The sequence below is a fragment of the Poromitra crassiceps genome (assembly GCF_964638095.1).
Source record: "Poromitra crassiceps genome assembly, chromosome: 25".
Lineage (NCBI taxonomy): Eukaryota > Metazoa > Chordata > Actinopteri > Beryciformes > Melamphaidae > Poromitra > Poromitra crassiceps.
Window position 1 is genome coordinate 17,247,917 of NC_139649.1, and position 27,500 is coordinate 17,275,416.

The 27,500-nt window shown below is 44.5% G+C and overlaps 1 protein-coding gene across 1 annotated transcript in view; it reads left to right on the forward strand.

Annotated features, from left to right (window-relative positions):
• Positions 1-27,500, forward strand: part of ptprt (protein tyrosine phosphatase receptor type T) — a gene marked incomplete at its 3' end in the record, with an annotated part of 413,231 nt that overhangs the window by 321,113 nt on the left and 64,618 nt on the right. Inside the window, exons 21-23 of the mRNA XM_083660558.1 lie at positions 442-537; positions 1,484-1,578; positions 7,778-7,865. Coding sequence (XP_083516684.1) covers positions 442-537; positions 1,484-1,578; positions 7,778-7,865 — 279 coding nt within the window. The remainder of the gene's footprint in view (positions 1-441; positions 538-1,483; positions 1,579-7,777; positions 7,866-27,500) is intronic.

The following is a 27,500-nucleotide window of genomic DNA, read 5'->3' on the forward strand; positions in this document are numbered from 1 at the left end:
TGCAGACAGTTTTAGAAAAATTATCTCTCTCATTATAGATGTTTCCCTCTCTGTCTCTCTCCCTCTCTGTCTCTCTCTGTCTCTCTCCCTCTCTGTCTCTCTGTCTCTCTCCCTCTCTCTCTGTCTCTCTCCCTCTCTGTATCTCTGTCTCTCTCTCTGTCTCTCTCCCTCTCTCTCTGTCTCTCTCCCTCTCTGTATCTCTGTCTCTCTCTCTGTCTCTCTCCCTCTCTCTCTGTCTCTCTCCCTCTCTGTCTCTCTGTCTCTCTCTCTGTCTCTCTGTCTCTCTCTCTGTCTCTCTCCCTCTCTCTCTGTCTCTCTCCCTCTCTGTATCTCTGTCTCTCTCTCTGTCTCTCTCTGTCTCTCTCCCTCTCTGTCTCTCTGTCTCTCTCCCTCTCTTTCTGTCTCTCTCTGTTTCTCTCTCTCTCTGATATGTGTTCACAGACAGCAGCAGCACGCCCTCACTTGCCCAGCCCTCTCTCACCCTGCAGAGTTTTCCCTATGGAGGCTGTGAGTCTGTGGAGCTCTCCTACCAAAGTGGTATGTAAACACTGTTTAGTCTCGCGTACTACTTACTTAGTTAGTTAGGCATTTACTTAGTTGGTTAGTTAGTTTGTGTGTCTGTTATGTCAACAACAGAGTTACTTAGTTAATTTCATAGTCAGCAACTTAGTCATATATACTTAGCTAGTCAGTCAGCTACAGAGAGTTTGTTAGAGAGACGGTTCTGTTTCATGAGTAGAGTTAATAAGTTAGTTTCTCGGGTTTTTGTAGAGTCAGAGTGACTTACAGTTAGGCTAGTTACTTTTAGTAGCTTACCGTAAATTCCGGACTATAAGCCGCACCTTTTTTCCCGTTTTTTGGCCTTTTTTGGCCCCTGCGGCTTATATAACGGTGCGGCTTATCTATGGATTTTTTCAAAAAAAAAAAAAAAAATCTCTCTTTTTTAGCACTCTTTCTAACTATAAATCCACTTCTGTTTTAATTTCCTCTCTTGCCCTCTTTTCACCACACTGTATGACACTGTATGACACTGTATGACACTGTGTGCACTGTAAATAACAACACAGGTGGTGTTGTGTTATGTTGTTTTGTTGAAATGTTAATAAATGGGAGCATTACATATGGTAATTAAACATTAAAACACAAAAAAAAAAAAAAAATACCATTAAAACACCCGCGGCTTATAGTCCGGTGCGGCTTATATAAGAAAAAAATAGTCAACTTTGAAGGTGCGGCTTATACACCGGTGCGCCTTATAGTCCGGAATTTACGGTACTTTAGTTTAGTAGATTAAACAGTAGGTTAATTGGTTATTTAAGTAAAGAATGTGTGTACTTTTCCCATCTCTGGCTGTGTGTCTGAGCGCATTCATATTTTTGATGAATATCTCTCCCTCTTTCTCTCTGTCTTTCTCCCTCTCTCTCCCGCTCTCTCTCTCTCTCGCTCTCTCTCTCTCTCTCCCTCTCTCTCTCTCTCTCTGCAGGTCAGTTCCAGCCAGCTATCAGAGTGGCCGATCTCCTCCAACACATCACCCAGATGAAGTGTGGCCAGGGCTATGGCTTCAAGGAGGAGTACGAGGTGGGCAGAGCACACACACACACACACACAAACACAAACACACACAACACACGCATACAAGCGCACACACACACGCACGCATGCACAGACACACACACACACACACACACAGACACACTCACAGACACATACACACACTCACTCACACACACACACGCACAAACACAAACACACACAACACACGCATACAAGCGCACACACACACGCACGCATGCACAGACACACACACACACACACACACACAGACACACTCACAGACACATACACACACTCACTCACACACACACACGCACACACAGACACACACACACACATGTGCGCGCGTTGAGTGACTGTCACTCCGACTGAAAACGCCGGGCCGGGCCGGAGGCCGCCCAGTGTCTCTGGCTCTTTAAAGCGTTTGGTTGGTTGTGTTTCTGGCTCTTTAAAGCGTTTGGTTGGTTGTGTGCAAACATGGAAAGTAAGGCTGTTGTGGACAGTGTGGATGGAGGCCGTCAACACGTGCCTTTCACAAAGTCTACATTTCACCTGTAAGTTCCATTTAACGTATTTGCTTTCTTAGCCCAAACCAAAAAGGTAAAAGGCAGATGTTTGGTTTACAATTGATACAGAAATGAGACGTATGCTATGCCCTGGTCTGCACATATTTAATGTATACATTTTATTTGACATTCATTCCCTCTCTTCCTGACTCAATCCCCCCTGTCCTCCCTTCTCCTCCACATCCCTCCTTCATTTGAAGTGAACGATAATGAATGAAAGGATGGAGAGGAGAGAAAGCATCCATCTCTCCCCCCCCCCCCCCCACTCATAAGAATGAATATTTTCTATTACTCTGCATGCGTGTGGAAATGGCCCCTCCGTGATGCCGTATGTTATATTTTCATTTGCTCCCTGTCATTTTGGTTTATACCCACTGATACGTTTCAGGGGAGAGCAAATGTGATTTATTCTGTGTGTGTGTGTGTGTGTGTGTGTGTGTGTGTGTGTGTGTGTGTGCGTGCGTGTGCGTGCGCGCATGCACGCGCGTGTGTGTGTGTGTGTATGTGTGCGTGTGCGTACGTGTGTGTGTACAGTATGTGTGAGAGAGAGGTACAAATCAAGCAATGACAGAGAACCACTAATGCATGGAAAATGGATATGTTCAAATGACATAAGAATAAAACTTTGTCATAAAGACAACTACAAACATGTCACTTTATGCTTGAAACTTCATGGCTGTTGGGTTTTTAGCACCACTAACAAACCACTGCGGAGGTGCATCCTTTCAAGGACCTTGTGTAAAATAAACCCTGATTCAAAAAGGCTCAAACAACAACATCATATTCCATCATGTAAAACTGGATGTTTCATAACTACCCGTGGAGATGGAGCAAAAGTGCCATTTATAATGTTTAAGATTGGTGTTAAAATTTGTAATTTGCATATTTTACTCATTTTAATCTGCAACTGGCCAGAGTAGAACTGAAGTACCCACTCACTGACACAACAGAGCTAGAAAGAGAGAGAGAGCGAGAGAGGGGGGGGGGAGAGAGAGAACGTGGGGGAAGGCTGAGTCTGAATTCTGTGTCTAATTCTCTCTCTCTCTCTCTCTCTCTCTCTCCCTCTCTCTCTCTCTCTCACCCACGTCCTCTGTTTCATATCGAATATTAATAATCCCAAAAAGCTGGCAAAGCGGCAGAATTCAGATGAGAGGATTTTGATTAAGAATGTCTTCTTTTGGGCGGTTGCAAAAGGGGAGCCAGCCCACGCCTTGTGCACACACACTCTCTCACTCACTCACACTCTCACACACACACACACACACACACACACACACACACACACACACACACACACACACACACACACACACACACACACACACACACACACACACACACACACACTCATAAACCTCCTACACAGGTATTATCTCAAATAAAAGCCACTTTTCAGCTTAGTCTTTTGAAATGAATCTGTCTTATTAACATGTTATATAGTTAGATAGACAGACAGACGGAGAGACGGAATATTGGATTTTTTTCAGATAACGTTATGCCGTTATTTTTCTATTTTCCAACACTTTTGTCGATGATACCGACATGCAGCCTTTTCTCCATCTAATCTCAGAGAACATCGAGTCTGTCCTGTGGTGGAATGAACACATTGTTCTGCCTTGTTTTGTGTTCCTAAAAGCCATGGCGAGTCCATATCAGCTACATCCAGTAAGGAATTCATTTTCTGCTTGACTGAGCGATACATTCATGTGACTGTTTATCTGTCACACTGCATTTGTATGGTAGATATCTGTGTGTGTGTGTGTGTGTGTGTGTGTGTGTGTGTGTGTGTGTGTGTGTGCACGTGAGCTGTGTGTGTGCGTGTATGTGTGCACGTGAGCTGTGTGTGTGTGTGCACGTGAGCTGTGTGTGTGTGTGTGTGTGCGTGCGTGTGCGTGACCTCTCCCAGTCTGTTCTAATGTGGTGTTCTAAAATAGTCTAGTGTCCATATGGCGACCTGTGAGATTTGGGGTTTGGTTGCTTTACACAGGCTTATACGAGTGATCACAAACACACACACACACACACACACACACACACAGGCACGCACACGCAAACACACTCTTTGTCCTTGCTGTGTTTGTAAGGCTCGTCACATGGGCCAATATCCCAGCAGGGAGGAAGGACAGTCTGTCTTCTTCTGTTCTCCAACAAAGGACAGAAAGAAAGAAAGAAAGAAAGAAAGAAAGAAAGAAAGAAAGAAAGAAAGAAAGAAAGAAAGAAAGAAAGAAAGAAAGAAAGAAAGAAAGAAAGAAAGAAAGAAAGTCTAGTGGAAACTTACTGGCCTGCCTGCCTAATGGAACAAAAATTGCTCTCACAAAAGAAATAAAGAAAGATATTTCTGAACAAATCAGTAAGAAACTCTCCTAAGCTTGAGGGTTAGTAGGGTTAGGGTTAGAGGGTTAGGGTTAGTAGGGTTAGGGTTAGGTTAGGGTTAGGGTTAGAGGGTTAGGGTTAGGGTTAGCTTGGCTCTTCTCAGCTCTCCCGTTGACTTTGCACTTTCAGTATTGTGTTCTTGTCGCTACTAGTAGTTTAATCATGCCAGCAGTGACATTGGCATGCCAGGTTCCCTCTCAGCCCAGTAGGAGGTGCTGTTGTTTATTAGTTAGCAGTGGACCGCTAAGAGCTATCCACTGATTTGGCTGGAACCGGTCAAGCTTGGCCCAAAGATCACGTCATTACACTTTGGTGGCTTCTGCCATTATAACAGAACTCTGTTATGCTGCCCTCGAGTGCTGCTGGGAAAATCCGACGGCCAGTCCTTCTGAGTCGGCTGCTGAACACAGTTTCATTCAGGTTTCTCAGACAATCCCACCCAGAAGACAAAAGCCGTTTTCACACATGCGCTTTATACCGGGAAATGACCAGAAAGCGGTGTAATGCCTTCATGTGTGAAAGTTGTTTTCTGGTATAAGCGCGCCCCCACAATCGCTGATCTTTTACTACCTCCTAGGTAGTGACAGGACCGGTAGGCTGGCAGAGCGACTCAAGTGTGAAACGTGTCAAGTCATTTGCCGGTCCTTCTCTCAAGGGGCGAGGTGTACACACGTTGCTTAACGTTCCAGCGTGCATCATCTAATCATTCGCGCACATCAAAGCAAACTGGCGAAAATTATCTTCTCGTCTCCTCTGCCCTACCTCCTCCTCCCCATGCCTGCTGCACAGCGCAGCGTGCAACAGTTAAATTACCTTACAGCCAATATTAAATCATCCAAAATTAACATGAAACAATAGCCTATTGGAAAAACGGGCAGAATTGAACTCTTCTGTCTACACTAATGCTTCTCTTTATCCACACTGCTATCCTGAAATAACACAAGGCATATGTTTATATATATATTTAAATGAAAAGTAAAGTAGATTACTTCATAGCCTACATTATTATTAACTCAAATAATCAATTAGACTCGCGCGCGGTAGGCCTATATGTTTTCCCTGCCAGCAGGCATACCTCCTCATGCGCTGCTGAAGGAGGTTGTGCTCCATGAGTGATGCACTTTTGGTAGATTCGTTTCCCAGTAACAGCTGATCGTCGTGAAAATTGTCTAAACTTTTTCTGAATATTTTTTTACACTAGAACCGACATGGTTGATATAATAATTTGTTTGAGAAATGTGAGTATCGATCATTAATCTAATCGTTCACGCAGGCTGTTTACATTCTTCTGTTTGCGTTCACGGCCATGTAAGATGAGATCAAAACTAACGTTACAGACCATTGTTACAGTCTGTGACTGTTAGTCTGTAAATCGTTTGTATTATTTATTTCCTTACCCCCACACTGATGCAAACATACATTTGGCTGAGTTAGCTGCACATTACTCCAGTGATTAAATAAATCCATGTCCTGTAAAAATACTGATCCTCCTCAGTTTAGGGAAAGGGTTCATACATACAGTGATGAATCATGATGATGCTCAATGTAATCTATGTGTCAGGTGGTCCAGTATTTTCGTGATGAGAGCAGACAACTGACAAATAGGCAGGCACTATCATAATAATAAGATTAATATTAATAATAATAATTCATATGATCATATCATAATAACAGACATGGAAATTAGACTTAGACTCATTTTAAATATGTCCCTACAGTATTATATTATTATCTCTCTCTCTCTCTTTTGAGGAAGCAAAGCAGTGGAATAGTTTTTCCCCAAACGAGAATCAGATCGTTAAATAAAATACTGAAATTGAGAAGTTGTTGGTTATTTATTTGTTTTGGGTAAATGTATTGTTATATAATAAAATAATAAAATAAAAAGTAATCGTTCGATTAATCGACTAATCGAAAAAATAATCGTTAGATTAATCGTTAAGAAAATAATCGTTTGGGACAGCCCTAGCGTGCAGTGAATGCCATGCAATTTATGGTAGCCTATAATGTTAAATTGTCTGACAGCTTATAGTGCAAGTCGAGCAGTTTGTGTGCTTTGCCTAATTTTGTCACGTGCATGATGCCCGCCTTGCATGTCTATGATTCTATTGACGAACTGTCCCTAATGACCACGATTGATATGATAGGGATAAAATAAGGACGATTCCCCATCCAAGTGCACACGTCATCCCCACCCGCTCTGCAGTTCCCCCCCCGACCCCCCTCAAATACAGGTACTTTCGCTGCTGTTTTCACACATGTGATCCCTCAGGTGTGAAGGGAAATTCCGGGAAATAGCCAGTCTTGATTTACAGGTAATTTCCCTGTCTGTATGTGTGAAAACAGCTAAAGATAAACAAACATAAACCGCTAAGTGATGGAGAATTATTTGGCGTTGTTGGAGGTTCTGAGTTTCCTCAAGTTCTACTATTGCTCTGGATTAGTTGATAAGCGAAATGTCAGTATTACTTTGATAGCATTGCCACCCATTGAATTAAATAGCCTATCAGATATGTTCTGCGATCTGCGTATTTCTTTTCCAAATGCTCTGGAGCACAAGTCAAATTTTAAATAATATAATTTCTCATTATGTAAATTAGCTATTCATTCATCCAAAAGCATGTTTTTTCTATACAGGCTGGGAAGACAACAGAAAGTGACAGCATAGAAAAAGACCATTGTCTTAGCTACGGTATTTATTATATTATATTTATATAGTATTATGTTTATTATCGGGTTATTTCTATATTTTAGACCATGAGTGGGAAGGGAAGGGAAGCTTAGTCAGAGAACTTCTTGTCGCTTCCTGTATCTGTGCCATGGAGGTTTCACCACTGCCACGCCCCCTTAGGAGACCAGCCAATGAAGTTTCATACCTTTGACAGATAGCCAATCACAAGCTCACAAGCCCATTTAGGAGACCGGAAGAGTTCAATTTCTTACAATTGGAGGAGCCTGGAGTGGGGTGTCTCTAATATTAAAGGTCTCTGACTGATGCTTTCTTTCTTTCTTTCTTTCTTTCTTTCTTTCTTTCTTTCTTTCTTTCTTTCTTTCTTTCTTTCTTTCTTTCTTTCAGCCATAGCGCCCTCACCGCCCCACATGGCAGAGGGAGTCCATCCTGTCACAAACTAGAGCTGATTACCCTCCCATTAATATTCATGTCACCCTTTCTATAAAGCTCTGGGCATGTATCTAACTGTGTGTGTGTGTGTGCGTGTGTGTGTGTGTGTGTGTGTGTGTGTGTGTGTGTGTGTGTGTGTGTGTGTGTGTGTGTGTGTGTTAAGGGCCTGGCGGAGGGACAGACCGCGCCCTGGGAAACTGCCAAGAAGGACGAGAACCGCAACAAGAATCGCTATGGCAACATCATCGCTTGTGAGTACTGATACAGGCGTTAGTGCAGCGCTGCTATGGCAACATCATCGCTTGTGAGTACTGATACAGGCGTTAGTGCAGCGCTGCTATGGCAACATCATCGCTTGTGAGTACTGATACAGGCGTTAGTGCAGCGCTGCTGGCTCGTCAGTAATGCAGCACTACATTAGCTTAGCGTCAGTTCAGTTGTCTTGGCAGTTGGTGTAGTTTAGTTTAGGTTGGTGTGGTTTAAATATGCTTTGTGTTGCTGTGGATTGATTTAGGTTGGTTTGCAATGGGCTGGTTTGGTTTCAACATTATAGTGCTTTGAAAGTAGAAACGCACATGGACAGGCACACACACACACACACACACACACACACACACACACACACACACACACACACACAAACATTATTGTTGTTGATGTTGTTGTTGTTAGGGTCAGGCTGATCAATTTTCTCAATAACAATAATCCTGCTTGTGTCGAGGAGTTGAAACTAGCACCAATGGGTCTGCAACATGTGAAAGAAGAAGGATAGCAAGGGTGTTATCAACTGAGGGACGGTCACTCACCTTGTCTGTTCTCTTCAGATAGGGACGGTCAGTCACCAGTAGCCTGTACCACGAAACAAGATTACTGGCTTAGCGAGGTAACTTCAGGTTTAACTCTAGTTTTGCTGTACCACGACGCTAGTTAAAGGAGAATTTCGGTTTTTTTTAACCTGGAGCCATTTCCTGGCATTAATTATGAATTGGCCACTCACCTAGCGATGTCTGCAGCGTTTCTGGGCGTCCTAGCGTTGTTTTGAGATCAATATCGTCCAAGTCAGTGTAAAATGGAGTTGATTTGGGGCCAAGTGGTAGCCTGTATTTCCTGCATCTAAATAGCTATTTTTCTTTCCGTTTTCACCACATATCGCCATAATCAGATCCGTCAACATCCAGCCGAGTGTTATTTCACCCCAGGCTGTTTCCTGGACTGCACACGGATCAAATTACCTCAAACGTGATCTAGGTCACCAAGTCTCGTGAAGTCCCGCGATACTTTCCTGTCGACTGGCCAAATACAGGCAGGACGCTTTGCGGTCGTGGTTTTAGCGTAACCTATGTGGGGTTTGGCGTAACCTATGTGGGATTCGAAATAACGAAGGTTATGCCAAACCCCACATAGGTTACGCCAAACCCCACATAGGTTACGCTAAAACCACGACCGCAAAGCGTCCTGCCTGTATTTGGCCAGTCGACAGGAAAGTATCGCGGGACTTCACGAGACTTGGTGACCTAGATCACGTTTGAGGTAATTTGATCCGTGTGCAGTCCAGGAAACAGCCTGGGGTGAAATAACACTCGGCTGGATGTTGACGGATCTGATTATGGCGATATGTGGTGAAAACGGGAAGAAAAATAGCTATTTAGATGCAGGAAATACAGGCTACCACTTGGCCCCAAATCAACTCCATTTTACACTGACTTGGACGATATTGATCTCAAAACAACGCTAGGACGCCCAGAAACGCTGCAGACATCGCTAGGTGAGTGGCCAATTCATAATTAATGCCAGGAAATGGCTCCAGGTTCAAAAAAACCGAAATTCTCCTTTAACGAGTTAATTGAGATAGATCACCATAGCAACTTATGCTCTACGGCTAACCTGCTTTGTAGCAGGTTAAGTTCAGAGGATAAGATCAAAACCCCTGAAAGACCCACCTGCTTACCAATCAGCTCTCTGGAAACAGCGAGTCACCATTCATATGGTCCCCATATGAAAAATACATTGCATTCAAATGAAAAAGAAAAAGAAAAAAGAAAAAAAAAGGCTCCTGTTGAATTAATCAAGGACTAAAGCCTTGCACTTGTTGCAGACTACATTTAAATTAAGCCCTACTTACCACTTTGGAATATGTTTTTATATATTCATTTTTGTGCTCTCAAGTAGCCTACATACTAGTCATACATGCTAGAATAGCCTATGGGATCGCCTGCACACAGATGATTCATATCTAGGCTACTCTCGCATTTTGCAGCTGCAACTGTGTTGCTTTTGGCCTGTATGATGTGATTGAACTTCATATTTCCAGCATCATTATATGAAATATGGAGATATACGACTCTGCCTACAATAGCCTATATATGCGACCACAAAATAGGCTATTTTTTATAAATGAAATCTATGCCCGCACATACCGTGTCGATTCAGTTCAGAAGCCTTTTTTTATTTTATTATCATTCTTTTTTTTATTGATAGCCTATAGGAATTATTCAATCAGTGCGACTAAACACATCATGAGATCATTATTATTCATTGAGCCTAAATGGTCTATACATACGGATTTTCTTGCTCCTTCCTCGATGGGAAACTCGTCCAGAAAGGGGTTGGCCATTTTTCCAAACTGCTGATTCGATTGGTTCGTGGGCGGTGTATTTAAGGTCTAATCTTATCCTTGCAACTTAACCTGCTGCGGACCAGGTTAAGTGTGAAGCATAAGTTGCTATGGAAATATATGTCGGTAAGAAGTTAACTAGCTTTGTAGCACGGCCAAACCAGGGTTAAACCTGAAGTTACCTCGCTAAACCACTAATCGAGCTTCGTGGTACAGGGCTCAGGTCTGTTCTCTTGAGATAGCCCAGGCAATGCAGCTCTGTCGGCTTTGGGTGTGTGAGGGCTCTGTGACAATGCGACTGGACAAAAGGCACGCGACAAACTACAATAGGCTATCAGCTAACATGCTACCGCAACAAACAAAACATATACCGTACATACAATTGTATGTATATATGTATGTATGTATGTATGTATGTATGTACCGTATGTATGTATGTACCCTATGTATGTATTTATTTATTCATTTTAGTTTTTAGTTTTGGTCAGAGTGAAATGTTTTATGGTCTCTCTTGATTCTGAACTTAGCTGAATTGCTTTTATGATTCTTATGAGGATTTTCCACAATGTCAACGGGTAAATGAATGGGAAATCAACTCCCTTGTAGGCCCCATGGAAGTGGGTGTGACTTTGGCACTCTGAGTATACATACTGAGACACGTGATCAGTTTGGAATGTGTTGCAGCGGTTTGGTTCATCTTGTGTTGAGTTGACACTTAGATCAACTTCGGTCCACAGATACTTTCCTCCTTTCACTGCACAGCCTGACTGGAGTTAATAATGGCGTTTAGTAGTTTGGTTTCTGTGTTTGGTCTTAGTTAGCTTGCAAGTGAAGGATTTCAAAGCTACCAGTGTATCTCACACACCTTGAATCAACCGTTTATTTAAGATATAGGCTAGCACTCTAATGAGCCCCTTGGGGAAATTCCGGTAACTGGAAGCACAGGCACTAGTGAGGATCGAACTCACGACCCCTTGTTTACAAGTACCCTAACCACTGAACTAGAGAGTCGTTTGAGCTAGTTTTAGCACTAGAGTAAGACAACAGCCAGTGAAACAGAAGACAGTTTCGTCATTATTTTTCTTGTTTTGTCAAGGCGAGAAAAAAAGCTTGATACACAGGAAACGTTTGTAGCATCAGATGCTGCGTTGTGTGGGAGCTTGTGGCCGCATGCTGGGCTGAGACTTGTAATCAAACATATGCTGCAGCAGCAGGTGCACTGAGTGAGGAGAGCTTCCTTCAAACAAAGCCAGCATGCCAGCATCCAAACCTGCAAACGTGTTGGCAAGCTCAAGTCCTGCCCAAGTGTCCTTGAGCAAGACACCATGCTCTCTGACCGTGAGCCAATCGAATCAAAGCTAAGCAATGGCTCTGTGTCAAATCGGCTTCTGATTGGCCATCTGTCACACTGCGTCAGGATTTAGGCCCAGTGACGAGTAGAATGATGGCAGCATGAAGGTCGGGCCCTATACTTTCTGTCATGACGGCATCACGGAGGAATTTGCAGAATTGAGTAGAAAGTATTTTGAAATGTAGTGAATACATTGTAATAATGATGCCTCACATCTTCCCTACATCAGCAAAATGAGACCAACGGCGAGGAGATCCACAATTTCTAGTTTCTAAATGCCACTGCTCAGACAGACAGACAGACAGACAGACAGACAGACAGACAGACAGACAGACAGACAGACAGACAGACAGGCAAACAGACAGACAGGCAAACAGACAGGCAGACAGACAGGCACACAGACAGACAGACAGACAGACAGACAGACAGGCAGGCAGGCAGGCAGACAGACAGACAGACAGACAGACAGACAGACAGACAGACAGACAGACAGACAGACAGACAGACAGACAGACAGTCAGACAGGCAAACAGACAGGCAGACAGACAGGCAGGCAGGCAGGCAGGCAGACAGACAGGCAGGCAGGCAGCAGTGATGCTGCTCTATTTTAAGTTGAATTTCGTTCCACCAGCACACATTTTATTAATCAGCTATTTTTTATTCATTTCTATATTATATACATTGAATCCCACCAATTTAGTCCATCATTTTCCCCTTGGCGCACATAAAGACACATGCTTCCGTCACTGTCTGCTTGATGGCGAGAGGGACAACACCAGACATCGGATTTTCAACAGTTAACTTTTGCATTAGCTAGGCCTAGGTTACTGGTTATTACTAGGAGATGAGGCAGTTAAGTTGAGCTGGGTAGTAACATTATAGGCTGACAGTATGCCCCGTATGTGTCTCTCTCTTTCTCACTCCCCGACGAGGAAGTGGAGAGGGCTATTTGCGGTGCTATTAGACGTAGCCTAATGGTTGGAAAAGATCAACATTTGCTTTTTATTTTCTCCTCCCCTTTCTGCTGCCTAAAGTCATCTACTGTTACGTTCTTTGTCCCAAACATCATGATGGGGAATGTCTGGAGACTAACCTGTTTAGGCCCCTAAATCATCTGCGACCGGCCGCGGCGTGGTGAGCCTGTCAGGACCAGGCTCAGCAGCAGCAGCACTGTCAACCCGGCTGGATGTTGCTGCATGACCCGGGGGGCGCAGGAAGCACCTCCGAGCCCTCAGTAGAAGTAGTGGCAACTGTGGCGTCATTCTCAACTCTTTGCTGTGAACCTGTTGTTTTTGAGCCAGTTAACAACCACTCTCTCAACATGGCTAAAACGAACATATACTTAAATAGGCATATAGGCTAGTATGCGCCGCGGCCTCCCGCCGGCGGGCGATGACAGAATTTGAAAACTTCGAATTCCCTCTTATGGAAGTGGGCGGGCACAGTGGGCCTCCACTGCCCCCTAGTGCCCGCTCGTGGCGCCGAGGCTGGGAGGGACTTTTGCTCTCTATTTCACATTTGACAAGTGTGTGTGTGTGTGTGTGTCTGTGTGTGTGCTGTGTATGCGCTGTGTGTGTGTGTGTGTGTGTGCGTGCGTGCGTGCGCGCGCGCGCGCGTGTGTGTGTGTGTGTGTGTGTGTGTGTGTGTGTACATCTCATTACAGGGGTTTCGATGTCAAGGCAAAGACACTGCACTAACCTGAAGGCTTTAAAATGAAACATTGTGCTGAAATGAAATAGCCTGTCAGGGACTTGATAGCCAACAGGAATTATGATAAATTTGCTATTAGTATAAATCCTTTAATTACAAGGGCCGGTAATGGAAACTGTCCATCTTGCTCGCTGTGATTGTACAAAGCCTCGTTTTCTTGGCAAAATGTTTGAAAGTCCCCCGGGGGTCGCCGTCTGTATTACAACAGTGTAGTGTGGAGAGAGCTTTCAACTGGGCTCAAAGCTTTCCTCTCGTTGTTTCTCAGGCAGGTGAACTGTAGTTGCCCTCTGAAGAAACAGACTCGTCTCAAGAGGAGGGGAACTGGGGGGGGGATAGCGTGATCCACCCACGCGTTACGTCCTGCCTTCCGAATTCCTCGCTGTCAGGTGAAAAGAAGTGGAGGAAGCATGTGCTAGACTACACATGTATCAGAGGAAGCATGTGCTAGTCTACAACTCTCCCCAGATCAGCAGAGGGGGTGGAGCAACGACCGGGACAGTGAGAAGACGAGAGAGAGAAAAGTAAAATACATCAGCAGGTTAACCCATTGATACCTGATGCAGCATTTGTGTGTGTATCCCTTTAAGGGGATACACACACAAATGAGCGATATACACGCAAATGCTGCATCAGGTATCAATGGGTTAATAATCTTATTCTTTTACAATCTGTTGATATTGGACATATATCAAAGCTGACACAGCTAATATAATACCACAGGCTTGATCTCCCTCCTCTCTGGGCGTCTCCACATTAGGAACCGCTGTTTTCATTCTGTGCCGGAGAACTCTTGATTTGAACAGGACCATTGTCTAACCAGGTGGTTTTCAAAGTCTGGGACTGTGGGCCTTCCCCCCCAGACAAAGCTTGGAAGAAGGCGCACCCCTCGTTCAATTCCTGTGATTTGTGTGGGATCATGATTATGTCATTGGTCCCATAGATACTCAACAATTGAGCCAAGATAACCTGATATCCCCCAAACTACTGTGGGCCCTGTTAGAAAGTGGTACCCAGTGTGTTAAGCTTCATTTATACTTATTAGAAAGTGTCGCTCAGCACATGGTCGCAGACGAAAAAGAAAGTGTGGCTCATGGTGTTGCATTTATACTTCAGAGGACGTTCGCCTCGGTTCAACGGTCACGTGACACTCGAACGCTATCAGTGCAGACAGCCAAGAGAAGAGAGGGAACGAAATGCACAGTGAAACCACCTCGGAGGCAAGATGTAACGTACTTGGCAGCATCCGCATATAAACAGCACACAACCACACAACTCACCTCCTCTCTCTCTGGGAATTGGTCGTTGGACGTTCTTTGTGATTTTCACGAAGTCATACACCAAGGACAGGCTGATAAAAATAGCGGGGACACGTTCATTCATTTCAATCCAGCGAAAACTAGCTGGTGGACCCCAACCAAAACACGGGGGCACGGTGGCTCAGTGGTAGAGCTGTCGCCTCGCAGTCAGAAGGTCCTGAGTTCGATTCTCGCCTGGGACACTGTGAGCGCTGTGGTTGTGTTCCCCCCCATATCTTCAGTGCCTACTGCCCAGGTGGGGTATCTCGTCGTAAGGGCCTTTCTCTCTGTGTGGAGTTTGCATGTTCTCCCCGTGCTCCCCCAGGGGGTTCCTCCGTATATAACCCCCCCCCCCCCCCCCCCCCATTAAAAACATGCAGAAGATCAGATCGTCATCGTCATCCGACCAGTGACGACAACATCCGAAGTTGGTCCCCGGGCGCTGTACGAGAAAGCGACCATTGCTCCTGGCCTGCCCCCCGGAGGAAAGGACAAAGCCAGGATGGGTTAAATGCAGAGGACAAATTTCACCGGCCACCGTCAGCATGTGTGTGTTGTGGCCCTCCGTGCATGTGTTGTAGTGTGTTGTGTGACAATAAAGACGGGCTGCCGTCTGAAATCGTTTTTTAAAACAAGGAAGTCAAGCACGTGCCGTCTATATAGCCAATCAGACTTGCGCGATACTATGACGTAGTCAGCGACACTAGACATTTCACCAGGTAGCAGACACTGCTCGCCGACACTTGAAAGTGTCGACTCAAGTCCTCATTTCTGTCGGCGACCGTTTCAAAAGTGCAGATGAAGCATAAATTGGGCTTTAGAAAGTGGTACCCAGTGTGTTAGAAAATGAGGCCAAGGGGTCCTAAAATTAGTTGGGAGTGACAGGTTGCACACACACACACACACACACACACACACACACACACACACACACATTTGTATTATTATTTGTGAGGACGGTAATTCTGTCAATTCCCCTAACCCTGCTCTCCTTGCAGTCATCTTTCTCTCCTTGTGACATTTGGTCATCAAAGGTACAGGAACACTTCCTACAGTTCACTATGTTCACTATGTTCACTCCCCCTCACTTGTCTCTCCTCTCTCTCTCTCTCTCTCAGTTTGGCATGGGCTGATTTGAGTTGTGTGTTGTGTGTTAACACACTTTTTCCTACGGCCATCTGCCAAACTCAAACCTCTCCTGTCTTCTCCTCTCCTCTTCTCTCCTCCTCTCTCCTCTCCTCTCCTCCTCTCATCTCCTCTTCTCTTCTCATTCATCCTGTCTGATTACCTCTGACAGGTTAGGGGTTGAGGCAAAGCGCAGCGAGTGTTTCCCATTTACAAGCATCTGCCTCCATCCATGTCCCCCTCCTCCTCTCCTCTCCTCCTCTCCTCCTCTCCTTCTACTCCTCCTCCTCCTCACCCCTCATAACAGTCTTCCCATATGGTCATTTATAATTCAACAGAAGCATGCCTCCAAAATAAACAGATTTATTGGCAAGCATTTGCATTTGAGCAAAGAGGGTGTGTGTGTGTGTGTGTGTGTGTGTGTGTGTGTGTGTGTGTGTGTGTGTGTGTGTGTGTGTGCGTGTGCGTGCGCACAGTCGCACACTTGGGTTAGTGTACAGGGAATATCCTCATCAGAGATAAAACAGTCAGACTTGTCCCTTCTCTCTCTCTCTCTCTCTCTCTCTCTCTCTCTCGCTCTCTCCACCTGTTTAATGCACATTTTCAATTTGTGCTTTAAAAAACCTGAGTGGAAACGTTGCAAAATCTGGAGAAAAATATAGTAAAAAAAGTTTTGACTCTTGAGGGAGGTGGAAAAGTTGGTGTATGGATAAAAGGTAAATGCGACTAAGTGCAGTGGAAACAGATTCATCATGTCGAGTGGTGACGCCTCCTGTTCACCAACTCCCAATATTCACAGAGCGCTCGTGGCTGAAACGCGCATAATTTTGCATTTTCTTTTCTGAATCCAATAAAATTTTGCGATACATTTGGATGGAAACCCAACTCCCTCTCTCTCTCTCTTCTCTCCTCTCTCTCTCTTCCCTCTCTCCCCCCTCTCTCCTCCCTCTCCACCACTCTCCCTCTCTCTCTCCCCCTCCCCCTCTCTCCTCTCCCTCTCTCTCCCTCTACACCCCTCTCCTCCCTCTCCCCCACTACTCCCCCTCTCTCTCCCCCTCTCGCCCTCTCCCCATCTCTCTCCTCTCCCCCCTCTCCCCCTCTCTCCTCCCTCTCCCCCACTATCCCTCTCTCTCCCTCTACCCCCTCTCCCTCTCCCTGTCCCCCTCCTCTCTCTCTCCCCCTCCTCTCTCTCATGTCTCTCACCCTCGGTTTCTGGGTTGCTCTTCACACAGTGCAGCCTCTCTGAGCTCAGGGGGGGGGTTGGTGTTGAAGTTAACTGCTTTTTACATCCAGTGACGAGAGGTTTCATCATCGCTTCACAAACAGACATTACAACAGACAGAGCAGTGTGTGCTGTAACACAACAGACAGAGCAGTGTGTTGTGTGTGTGTGTGTGTGTGTGTGTGTGTGTGTGTGTGTGTGTGTGTGTGTGTGTGTGTGTGTGTGTGTGTGTGTGTGAGTGTGTGAGTGTGTGCTGTAACAGACTCCACCAAACACACCACCACACACTGAACAAAACAAATGAATGAATAGAAGATAAAGGACGTGTTATCGAATAACCTGTGACATGTTCAGATAAATAACCTGTGACATATAAATAAATGTCTGTTTTGCTGCTTCCCATTATAGTGCTAGCTGATATTACAAGATAGTGATGCACCTGTGCTGGTATACAAAGCTTTTCCATATGGTGAGAAAGTCCTCTGACACATTCAGTAGCAAGTGGTGTGTTTTACTCTGTTTGAAAAACATGGTAGAAGAGCATGGGAAATTGACCAAATTGAACTACTATACAGGATATATACATACAATCAGGGTGCAATTTGTGGAAAATATTAGGGGGGTGGGGGTGTGTTTGAATCATTTTTAATTGTGAAGATAAATCAGAGCCACAGCTAGGTAGACTATGAATTATATTGGGTATGTCTGACACCTTTTACAGTAACATTTCTCAAATAATTAATTAAAACAATTATTAAACTTGTACTTAAAGGGATAGTTATTTTTTTTACGTGGGGTTGTATGAGGTACTTATGGATAGTCAGTGGCCTACCCACAGTAGATTGCATCGAGCGTGGTCACATAACCTATGGGATCTAACAAAACAAAAGGTTAAATGCCAGTTTAACATTTAGCGTGATTCAATCCCGCAGCGCTCCCTTCAGTAATGTCAGCCAGATGTGCCAATACACTTCATGCCATCCTGTTTAATTCAGCTCTGTGTGTGCAGCACAACATGCCATATAGCACAATGTGTTGTCATAAACAAATAGCCTAGGCTACTGTTAGGACCTTTGGATTCATGTTTTCTGTGCCCGTGAGACTGCAGCGCAAATTGGAGCTGCTCGCCCAAACCGAGATATCTACGTCATATCTACGTCTGGTATATCTACGTCATATCTACGTCTGGTATATCTACTTCTGGTATATCTACGTCTGGGGCACAACTCTTGACAAGTAGTTAAGGACCACCCCCCCCCCCCCTCCCCCTCCCAAGACCAAAACAAAGCGTGACAGAAATATTTGACCAACCATGGACCTCCTTATTTGCGTGACGCAACTCGTGGGGCCAGTGGCGCTGGAAGTACTTTTAGGTAGGGGGTGCTGCAAGGCCGTAGCCACCGATTCAACATTGGGGGGGACGGCTGCCGGCGCCCACAGGGTCGCCGCCAAAAAATGTTTGGCCACTTTGTCGCCAGATTAGAGGAATATTAACATTAAGATTAGACTGTTGTGTCATTATTCAGTCACCTTTTCTCACTCACCTCCATGTCACCACTTGCTCCCACTGCTGTGTTGGAATCCTCATTCTCTCTCCCACCCTTTTTGGACTTTTACCCATATTTAGAGGAATATTTAATTTTAAATTAACATTAGGATTATACTGTTGTGATGTCATTATTCAGTGTCTTCTCTTCTCTGCAGCATTACTCAATTTACCCTCAGGAATCAGGGACAGTGATAGCCTACCTGCTATTCCTCCCATATATCCAGGGCCGGATTAATAGTACCATGGGCCCCCGGGGCTATTCATTTTCTAAGCTATTCATTTAGCCTTTTAGTCATAAAGATTATATTTTCCAGACTGAAATGTTATAACAGAAGTGGAGTATTGGCCAGAATTACATGAACATTTGGACACTTATTCAGCGGGTATTTTGCATGTTGCGTTCAGGTGCACTGTAAAAAAAAAAAAAAAAATTACATCTCTTGCCACCAGGGGGTGCTGCAGCACCCACCGCACCCAGCTTCCCGCGCCCTTGCGTGGGGCGGGACATTTTGAATGATGCATCAATGCACGAAGAGAGCCGGACTTGCGTTACAGCCCAGCCAATCGGAGCCTTGCTGCAGTTTTTCCTGCGGCAAAACCCGGAAATGAATGAAGCCACGAAAGAAGAAGTAGAGGGACAGAATGTAGGGAAACAGTGGATGGATAAATCCAGAAGGAGGCGGTAATGCAACAAAAATGATGCTAACTGCCATAAAACACCACAGATAAAGAAGACGATGAGTGGAGGCTTTGGACATCACTGTGTTGTTCCAGACGAGGGGGGGGTCTAACTTCCAGGGGGCGGTCTAACTCAGGGGGGGTCTAACTTCCAGGGGGCGGTCTAACTCAGGGGGGTCTAACTCCCATGGGTCCACTAGTGGTAATGAGAAGGCGTTGCGGTGATGAGTGCTGCTCGTGCGCTCTGCCTCGGCTGCTCTCTGCTCCTCAGGGAGGGAGCCCTCTCCCTCCTGCGCTCGGCTTTGGACACATCAAAACGGCGATGACTGTAGCTTCCGGCTTCAGACACTTCATGAGGTTTCCACTAATGACTGTTCTCACATTATCGGGGGACATCTTTTTGAAATAGCTTGTCTTCCTAAATTGAGTGCAGGAATTGAGTCTGACCAGAGGCAGGGATAAAACATATCCACACCAGAATTATTACAAGAGAGAGAGGGAGATCCCCCCCCCGTCAAATCAAGTCAAGTCAAATGTATTTGTATAGCCCTAACTCACAAGGATGTCTCAGAGGGCTTTAGAGAGTCTAGCTACGCACTATCAATAAACAAGATTGAACAATCTTATATTAGGGAGAGGGGAGAGAATGGGGGAGAGAGGGCAGGGGGAGAGAATCGGGGGAGAAGGGGCGAGAGAGAAACAGAACAGGGGGAGAACAGAGAACAGAGCAGAACAAACAGGGTATGCTGGGGCTGGGCGATACGGTTGAAATCAATATCAGGATCATCATAAGGGTCATTCTTGATACCAGTACGGTTCAAATCACACCCTGCATATAATGACAATAAACAATCAGAATGTCATGCTTTATTTCTCCACACAGTTCTACAGCTCGTCACAGGGTTAGGGTTAGGGTTACTTAGGGTCACAGCATCTGTAAGGGTTAGGGTTACTTAGGGTCACAGCATCTGTAAGGGTTACTTAGGGTCACAGCATCTGTAAGGGTTAGGGTCACTTAGGGTCACAGCATCTGTAAGGGTTACTTAGGGTCACAGCATCTGTAAGGGTTACTTAGGGTCACAGCTTCTGTAAGGGTTACTTAGGGTCACAGCATCTGTTAGGGTTACTTAGGGTCACAGCATCTGTAAGGGTTACTTAGGGTCACATCATCTATAAGGGTTACTTAGGGTCACAGTATCTGTAAGGGTTAGGGTTACTTAGGGTCACAGCATCTGTAAAGCTGCGTTCACACCGACCTATTAAAGTTAGTCGCTGGCGTCGAGTTTACATACAAAGTCAATGCAAACGAGCGATTGAGCGTATATTCGCCTGGGAGAATAATCGCTGGGCGTCCGAGCGGCAGAGACAGAGCGATAGGGAGAAAATACGCTCGTCGCTCAAGATGAAATATTCCAACTCGAGCGAAAATACGCTGGCATCAGTCGCTCGCTGTTCAATGCTGATTGGCTGCCGTGTGAGAGCGAGTCAAGGATCACACTGGCTTGGAACAAACCGCTGGTTTATTGTGTGGGAACAAATCGCATTGACAGGCTGACAGCTGACATGAAGTGAAGTCTGTACTACCGGTATGCAGCTCGCATTAGGAGCATGCTGATAGGCTTAGCTTGTAAACAATGACGGTGGCTCGTAGTGGACAAACAGCATGACATTGCGTAACGTTATATCCCCCACATGTCCGTCATTTCGTGTGCCTGTTGATGAGCGATTTAAACAGAGCGACAGAGCGATTCCAAAGGGTTGAATCAAGCAACAGAGCGAATAAATATCTCGGTGTGAACGCCCCTTAAGGGTTAGGGTTACTTAGGGTCACAGCATCTGTAAGGGTTACTTAGGGTCACAGCATCTGTAAGGGTTAGGGTTACTTAGGGTCACAGCATCTGTAAGGGTTAGGGTTACTTAGGGTCACAGCATCTGTAAGGGTTACTTAGGGTCACAGCATCTGTAAGGGTTAGGGTTACTTAGGGCCACAGCATCTGTAAGGGTTAGGGTTACTTAGGGTCACAGCATCTGTAAGGGTTAGGGTTACTTAGGGCCACAGCATCTGTAAGGGTTACTTAGGGTCACAGCATCTGTAAGGGTTAGGGTTACTTAGGGTCACAGCATCTGTAAGGGTTACTTAGGGTCACAGCATCTGTAAGGGTTAGGGTTACTTAGGGTCACAGCATCTGTAAGGGTTACTTAGGGTCACAGCATCTGTAAGGGTTAGGGTTACTTAGGGTCACAGCATCTGTAAGGGTTAGGGTTACTTAGGGTCACAGCATCTGTAAGGGTTAGGGTTACTTAGGGCCACAGCATCTGTAAGGGTTAGGGTTACTTAGGGCCACAGCATCTGTAAGGGTTAGGGTTACTTAGGGTCACAGCATCTGTTAGGGTTACTTAGGGTCACAGCATCTGTGAGGGTTAGGGTTACTTAGGGCCACAGCATCTGTAAGGGTTAGGGTTACTTAGGGTCACAGCATCTGTAAGGGTTACTTAGGGTCACAGCATCTGTGAGGGTTAGGGTTACTTAGGGCCACAGCATCTGTAAGGGTTAGGGTTACTTAGGGTCACATCATCTGTAAGGGTTAGGGTTACTTAGGGTCACAGCATCTGTAAGGGTTACTTAGGGTCACAGCATCTGTAAGGGTTACTTAGGGTCACAGCATCTGTAAGGGTTACTTAGGGTCACAGCATCTGTAAGGGTTACTTAGGGTCACAGCATCTGTAAGGGTTACTTAGGGTCACAGCATCTGTAAGGGTTAGGGTTACTTAGGGTCACAGCTTCTTTGTTTGACAGTTTGCAGATAAGCACTAAGTACAACAACGGGCCATTATAAGTTTCACTTTGTCACATTTCCTTCATTTTGAAAGCTTTCTTCAGTTTGTGGCTGTTGAGCTGACAGCTGCTTGGCCGTGTTGATGGCCGTCTCGTGGGTTGATTGTCAGCTGCTGTGTGCTGCGACCATAAGCTCTTTCCACAACAACATGATGTGGGTGTGGGGGCAGGTCACTAGTCAGTCAAAGTAGGCTGCAGGGATTTTCACATTTGTTGTGATTTGGTTACTTTCACCTCCAAGCGTTTATTCGTGGTTTTGGTGGAATGCCACTGGAGTAAAAGGAATGATGTGGAATGTTTGCAGCCAATTTGATCACATTTTCCCTTTAGACACATAACAGATTAACATACTCATAACTTTTGATCTGAGAGAGCCCTTTAGACACATAGCAGATTAACATACTCATAACTTTTGATCTGAGAGAGCCCTTTAGACACATAACAGATTAACATACTCATAACTTTTGATCTGAGAGAGCTATCTCAGTCATTCAAAAAGTGATATATAGGGGAGAGTTTCTAATATATGAAAAGATTTAAAAAAAAATTGCATGTCAGATTTTTACCATGTGAAGGGTTTTCACAGGCCACCACACATATTGGATTATGACGTGAATGTTTTACCCTTTAGATAAGATGGAGCCATTCTAACCCAACTGGATCCCCATTGACACATTCACAGATTGAGTAATAGGTGTTGGCTATATAAGGGTTTCATAGATCAGATCCTGTAACCCAGCGGGTCCCAACCTTTTCTGACTCCAGAGCCCACTTGAAAATCAAAAAAAAATGTCTGCGGCCCGCATCCGACCATAAACAATGTTTATTAATGTGTTAATGTGTTCTCGGAGCATTTTTTATTTTGACTATAGAAGGAGCTGTCCATCAGCACGACACGGAAATCAGAAACTAAAAGTGAGGGTCTGTCTGCAATAGGCTAATTAACAAATAATTGATTACAAATGAAAAAAGAATTCAACAATTGAGAAATGCATTATCATACAAATTCACACACACACACACACAGAGTTTTTTTTTCAGCAGCAGTTTTGTGGGGAGGTGCATAAATTATACCTGTTCTCATCGAAGGATGACGTTTAACCTTTGCGGTGTTTCCTTTTTCTCTCCTTTTTTCACACTCAGCAACTTCCTGTCCTCGCGCATTTCTGATGATCATTGATTCACTCATTGATTTGCTCAGTCTTTTTTTTTTTTTTACCTCTCTGGAAGAACCTACTGCTCTAGACCTCAGAAAAACCAAAGACACTTTTATTGAGCAGACAGGCAGTCTATCGAGGTTTAACGTCTTTAAAGCACCCCTCCAAGTGTATTTTGTCATTTTTAAAGACCCCTAAAGTTATATGTTTTAAGATGCATATAAAGGACTCTACTTTGAATAATAATTTGAGTCTGATGGTTTTTCCCACCATTCTTTTTTATTATCTGGTTAAATTCCTTAAAATAACTTCCCCCTCCTTCTGCCTCATAAGAAATTCCAAAGCAACCAATCAGGTTTATCTAGAACATAACTAGCCAATCACAGCATAGAAACAAAGGCACTAACTGCTGAATAATGCACAGGGATTGGCTCCAGTATGTGATGTCATGAAGCATGCTCGTTGAAAACGGCGTTTTCAGTGAGCTCAGAGAAACTTTCCACTTTCAGCAGATAATTGTGAAAACAGCTTCTTGGGTCAAACTCTGCACAGACGTTCAAACATCCAACTGAAGGAACAAGAAGAAAAACATGTCTCTTACTTTGACTTTAGGGGGTCTTTAAAGCAGCTACGAGCATCACATCTTACCTGTAATAGCAGACGAGACCAACGCCGAGTAGTCCCGCTTGAACCCTGAGTGAATCGGCCAGTGTTGTCCTGACGATTAGTCTGTCTGCGGCCGGGGCAGATCAGGAAGTGAAATGAAACGGTTCGGCCATAACCACAAAATAACAAAATTACTTCCAAACAAACTGTTAGAATATAACGAGAGATGTTCGCGAGAGTAGCAAGCCCCTGCATGGCGTTCTCCGTGTTTATGGTCTGTTGCTAGGCAGAGCGAAAGGGTTGAAGGCAGGCAGCTGCCGTAAACCCTTTCGTTTCACTTCCGGGTTTATCCGGCCTGCCGGTAGACAGATAGAGAGAGAGAGCCTGGTGACGCGAGGTTAGTAGACAGACACAGACTCTATAATCATCAAGAGAGCAATCTCCGATTCACACGGCTTTGGTCTCAGCTACTATTATAGGTAAGATGTGATGCATCAATATTATAATTATACTGTTTAATAACAATGGAAAATCTTGCTCGTAGCTGCTTTAAGTTTTGTTCATGTGTTCATGAGTCATGACCTGCCTGTTGATTAACCACACTTTTCACAAAGTATTTTTTGGACAAATAACCTCATTTTGTGCTCAGTTCAAAAAATAAGCTGTTGCTAAAAAGGGTTGATGACATAATGACTCAATGGAATGCTATAGTCATACGTCATGTCAAGACTGATATAAATACTGATATAAATAGCTAGCATTAGCTGCGTTAGCTACGTCCGTTAGCTACTAGGTTCGCCAGGCTCAACCTGACCAAAATGACCATTTCAAGTTAACTGTTTACCAGTTCGGTAACGTTCCATCCATTAAGCCCATCAGCTTTGAAATCTGTTGGCCCATTGTTGATAATAAACCAATGTTGTGGCTTCCAAACTACCGTTTTACAGAGGCCATACTGTTTCTGGCGTAACCTCCGCTGTATCGGAGACAAAGACTATTGAAGGCAAGAATCGAAGTTCTTCTGCTTGTTTGACAACAGCGCTGCAGCCATGATGTTGCAGTGGAACAAGCTATTAGCATGTAAGATCTTTGGCGCAAATCAGATGACGTACAAATATCCAAACATATTGGTAGGAAAGGTGACTGGAGGGGGCGTGGCTTGATTCCTTTCCCTCTCCCCTAAGCACTTAAAACGACGTGCCTTCCCAAATATAGATCTACAAGTCCTCAACTGCTGTTGCACTTTTGCTCCGTCCCCCCAAGAGGAGCCGGTGGAAAACCTGAGCATACCCAAACAGAGGGAAAAGCCACTGCAGAGGGAAAGCCTGGAAAGTAGTTGGCTGAGAGTGGAGACTAATGAACTATGCTAATGCTAATGCTAATTCACATCTTATGAAGTCGTGTAGTTTCATATTCAGCCTTCATGTCTTCTTGTTCTTAAACCCAGAGGAGCATTCTGCGTTGTTTCCAATTCACCTTATTCTTTGCCCACACATGGACGCTTCCGCATTACGTCATTTCGTAATAGTATTTCCGTTTTGACTTGCCAAAAACCCCGCAGGCAAAATGGCCGCGCACACTCCGCTCCTAAAGTGGCAAAATTACTCCCCCATAAACTAACATATCTTGGCCAATACGTATGTAACATACAAAATAAAACAACCCGTAATATCTTAATTTTATGTAGAATGCAGAGGACATGTAACTGTTTAGTTAAACTTGCATTCCAGGAATATTGTGCTCTTAAGATGACGTTAGTGGAGTCGAGGCTGTTGCGTCCTGAAACCCACATAGGTTGCGTGCGATTCGAGGCGTAACCTATGTGCGATCCGAAATAACGCATCCGAGATAGAAACGTTATGAATATAGCCACGTTATAAACAACAAACTAACGCTGGTGATCCGTATGGAAACAGTGTTACTCGAAATGGTTAAAAGTTATATCAATTTGGTCATTCAGTGGCATTTTACTGCCATATAACATAACTAACTAGTGGCTAATATTAGCCACAGAAGGCAACTAGCGCTGAACCGGAAGAACAAATACGTTTGCGTTGAACGCGGAAGAGAGAAAAAGTGGGCGTGGTGAATAAGGTGAATAGAGTGCTGCAGTGATGGCGTATTTTTGTAGGCCAACCAGGAAGTTACATTGTAACTGGAAGTACAGTTAATCGTTAGATGGGTTGCCTCATCTTGAAGTGAATGGGCTTTTTGTGTGGGGATTTTGGTTAAATGTCTGAAATAAGGTCTGTGGTGAGTGAACAAAGGTTTATGAAGCGGCACATTTTGTGTTCAGCAAAATAATATTCACAAATTAATGAGGACCACTTTTAAGATTTTTGAAGCTTAATATGCAATTTAAAAAAAAATCTTCAGAAAACGCTTCACAAATCATAAAGGTGTTACCAAGGAACTTCAGGAGGCTGACAATTTGATATCCATCATTAGGTGTTAATGACAAGCTGTCATGGTATGTATGTGATACCTGACATGTATGTGGTACCATACAGCTGCTGTATACGTGATCACTGACTGCAGATGTTTGAAGCGTAATCAAAGAGCTGCTGCCTAGACATGCAGGAGCTGAGTGTAGAAATGTCATGTGACATGTGACATGCTGCATGTTGCAAAATGCTTCTTCTGGGGGTACGGTGGTGCAGTGGTAAGCGCTGTCGCCTCACAGCTCGAAGGTCCTGGGTTCGATTCCCACCTGGGACGCTGTGAACGCTGAAGGAATGCGTGGCCGTCCGCATGTCCTCGAGTGCCCACCGCCCTGGCGGGGTCGTCAAAAGGGCCTTTCTGTGTGGAGTTTGCATGTTCTCCCCGTGCCTCCCGGGGTTTTCCTTCATATAGGAACCCCCTTCACCAAAAACATGCAATATCCTGATTGCTAATGTGGTTCCTCCTCTGGTCGTTAAGGGCGCCTGTTCAGAGGGAGGGGAACTGGTTGGAATAGCGTGAACCTCCCACGTGCTATGTCCTTCCGGTGAAGCTTCCTCTGTCAGGTGAAAAGAAGCGGCTGGCTAACTGCCCATGTCTCGGACTCCCAATATCCACGGGAGTCTCCCTATTTTTAACCCTTTCTCTTGCTGGTAACTTCTCCCGTTAATCTCATGATTATTGAAAGGTTTACTGTAGGGGAGAGTGGGGTGAGTTGTGCCACTTTTTACTTGAGGTGTCTTTAAAGTGAGGGCATGACAGTAATGCCTCCAACTACAATATGTAAATATATTTCAGGATGTTGTGCACCACTGGGAACACTCCTTTTGGATCTTAAATAAACTGTTAAAAAAATATGGCTATTCTTAAAAAAGTGGTCTCTTGGCACAACTTGCCCCCGGTGCGGGGTAAGTTGTGCCTTTGGAGAGAATACGTTGGGGTAAATTGTGCCATTGATTACTGAAGTAAAACAGAACATTTTCATCTCATATACTGTAATGCTATATCAAAGCAAGACAAAATAAAGATAACACTAAAGTCCAGTGTACTATAACAGGGTTAAACAAATCTAAACGGTAGCAGCAGTTGACCTACATATTTAACATTTTCAGAAATAAAAATTATGTTCAAAATGAACAAAATCAACTATCACAGAGCCAGGCTACATTTGCCAATACTGCAATATTCTTCAACAAGGTCTATTTAAACATTTAAGAACAAAATGAAATAAAATTTCACTAAATCAACTGCAACTGCACTGGCACAACTTAACCCAGGCCTTTTGGCACAAATCACCCCATCCC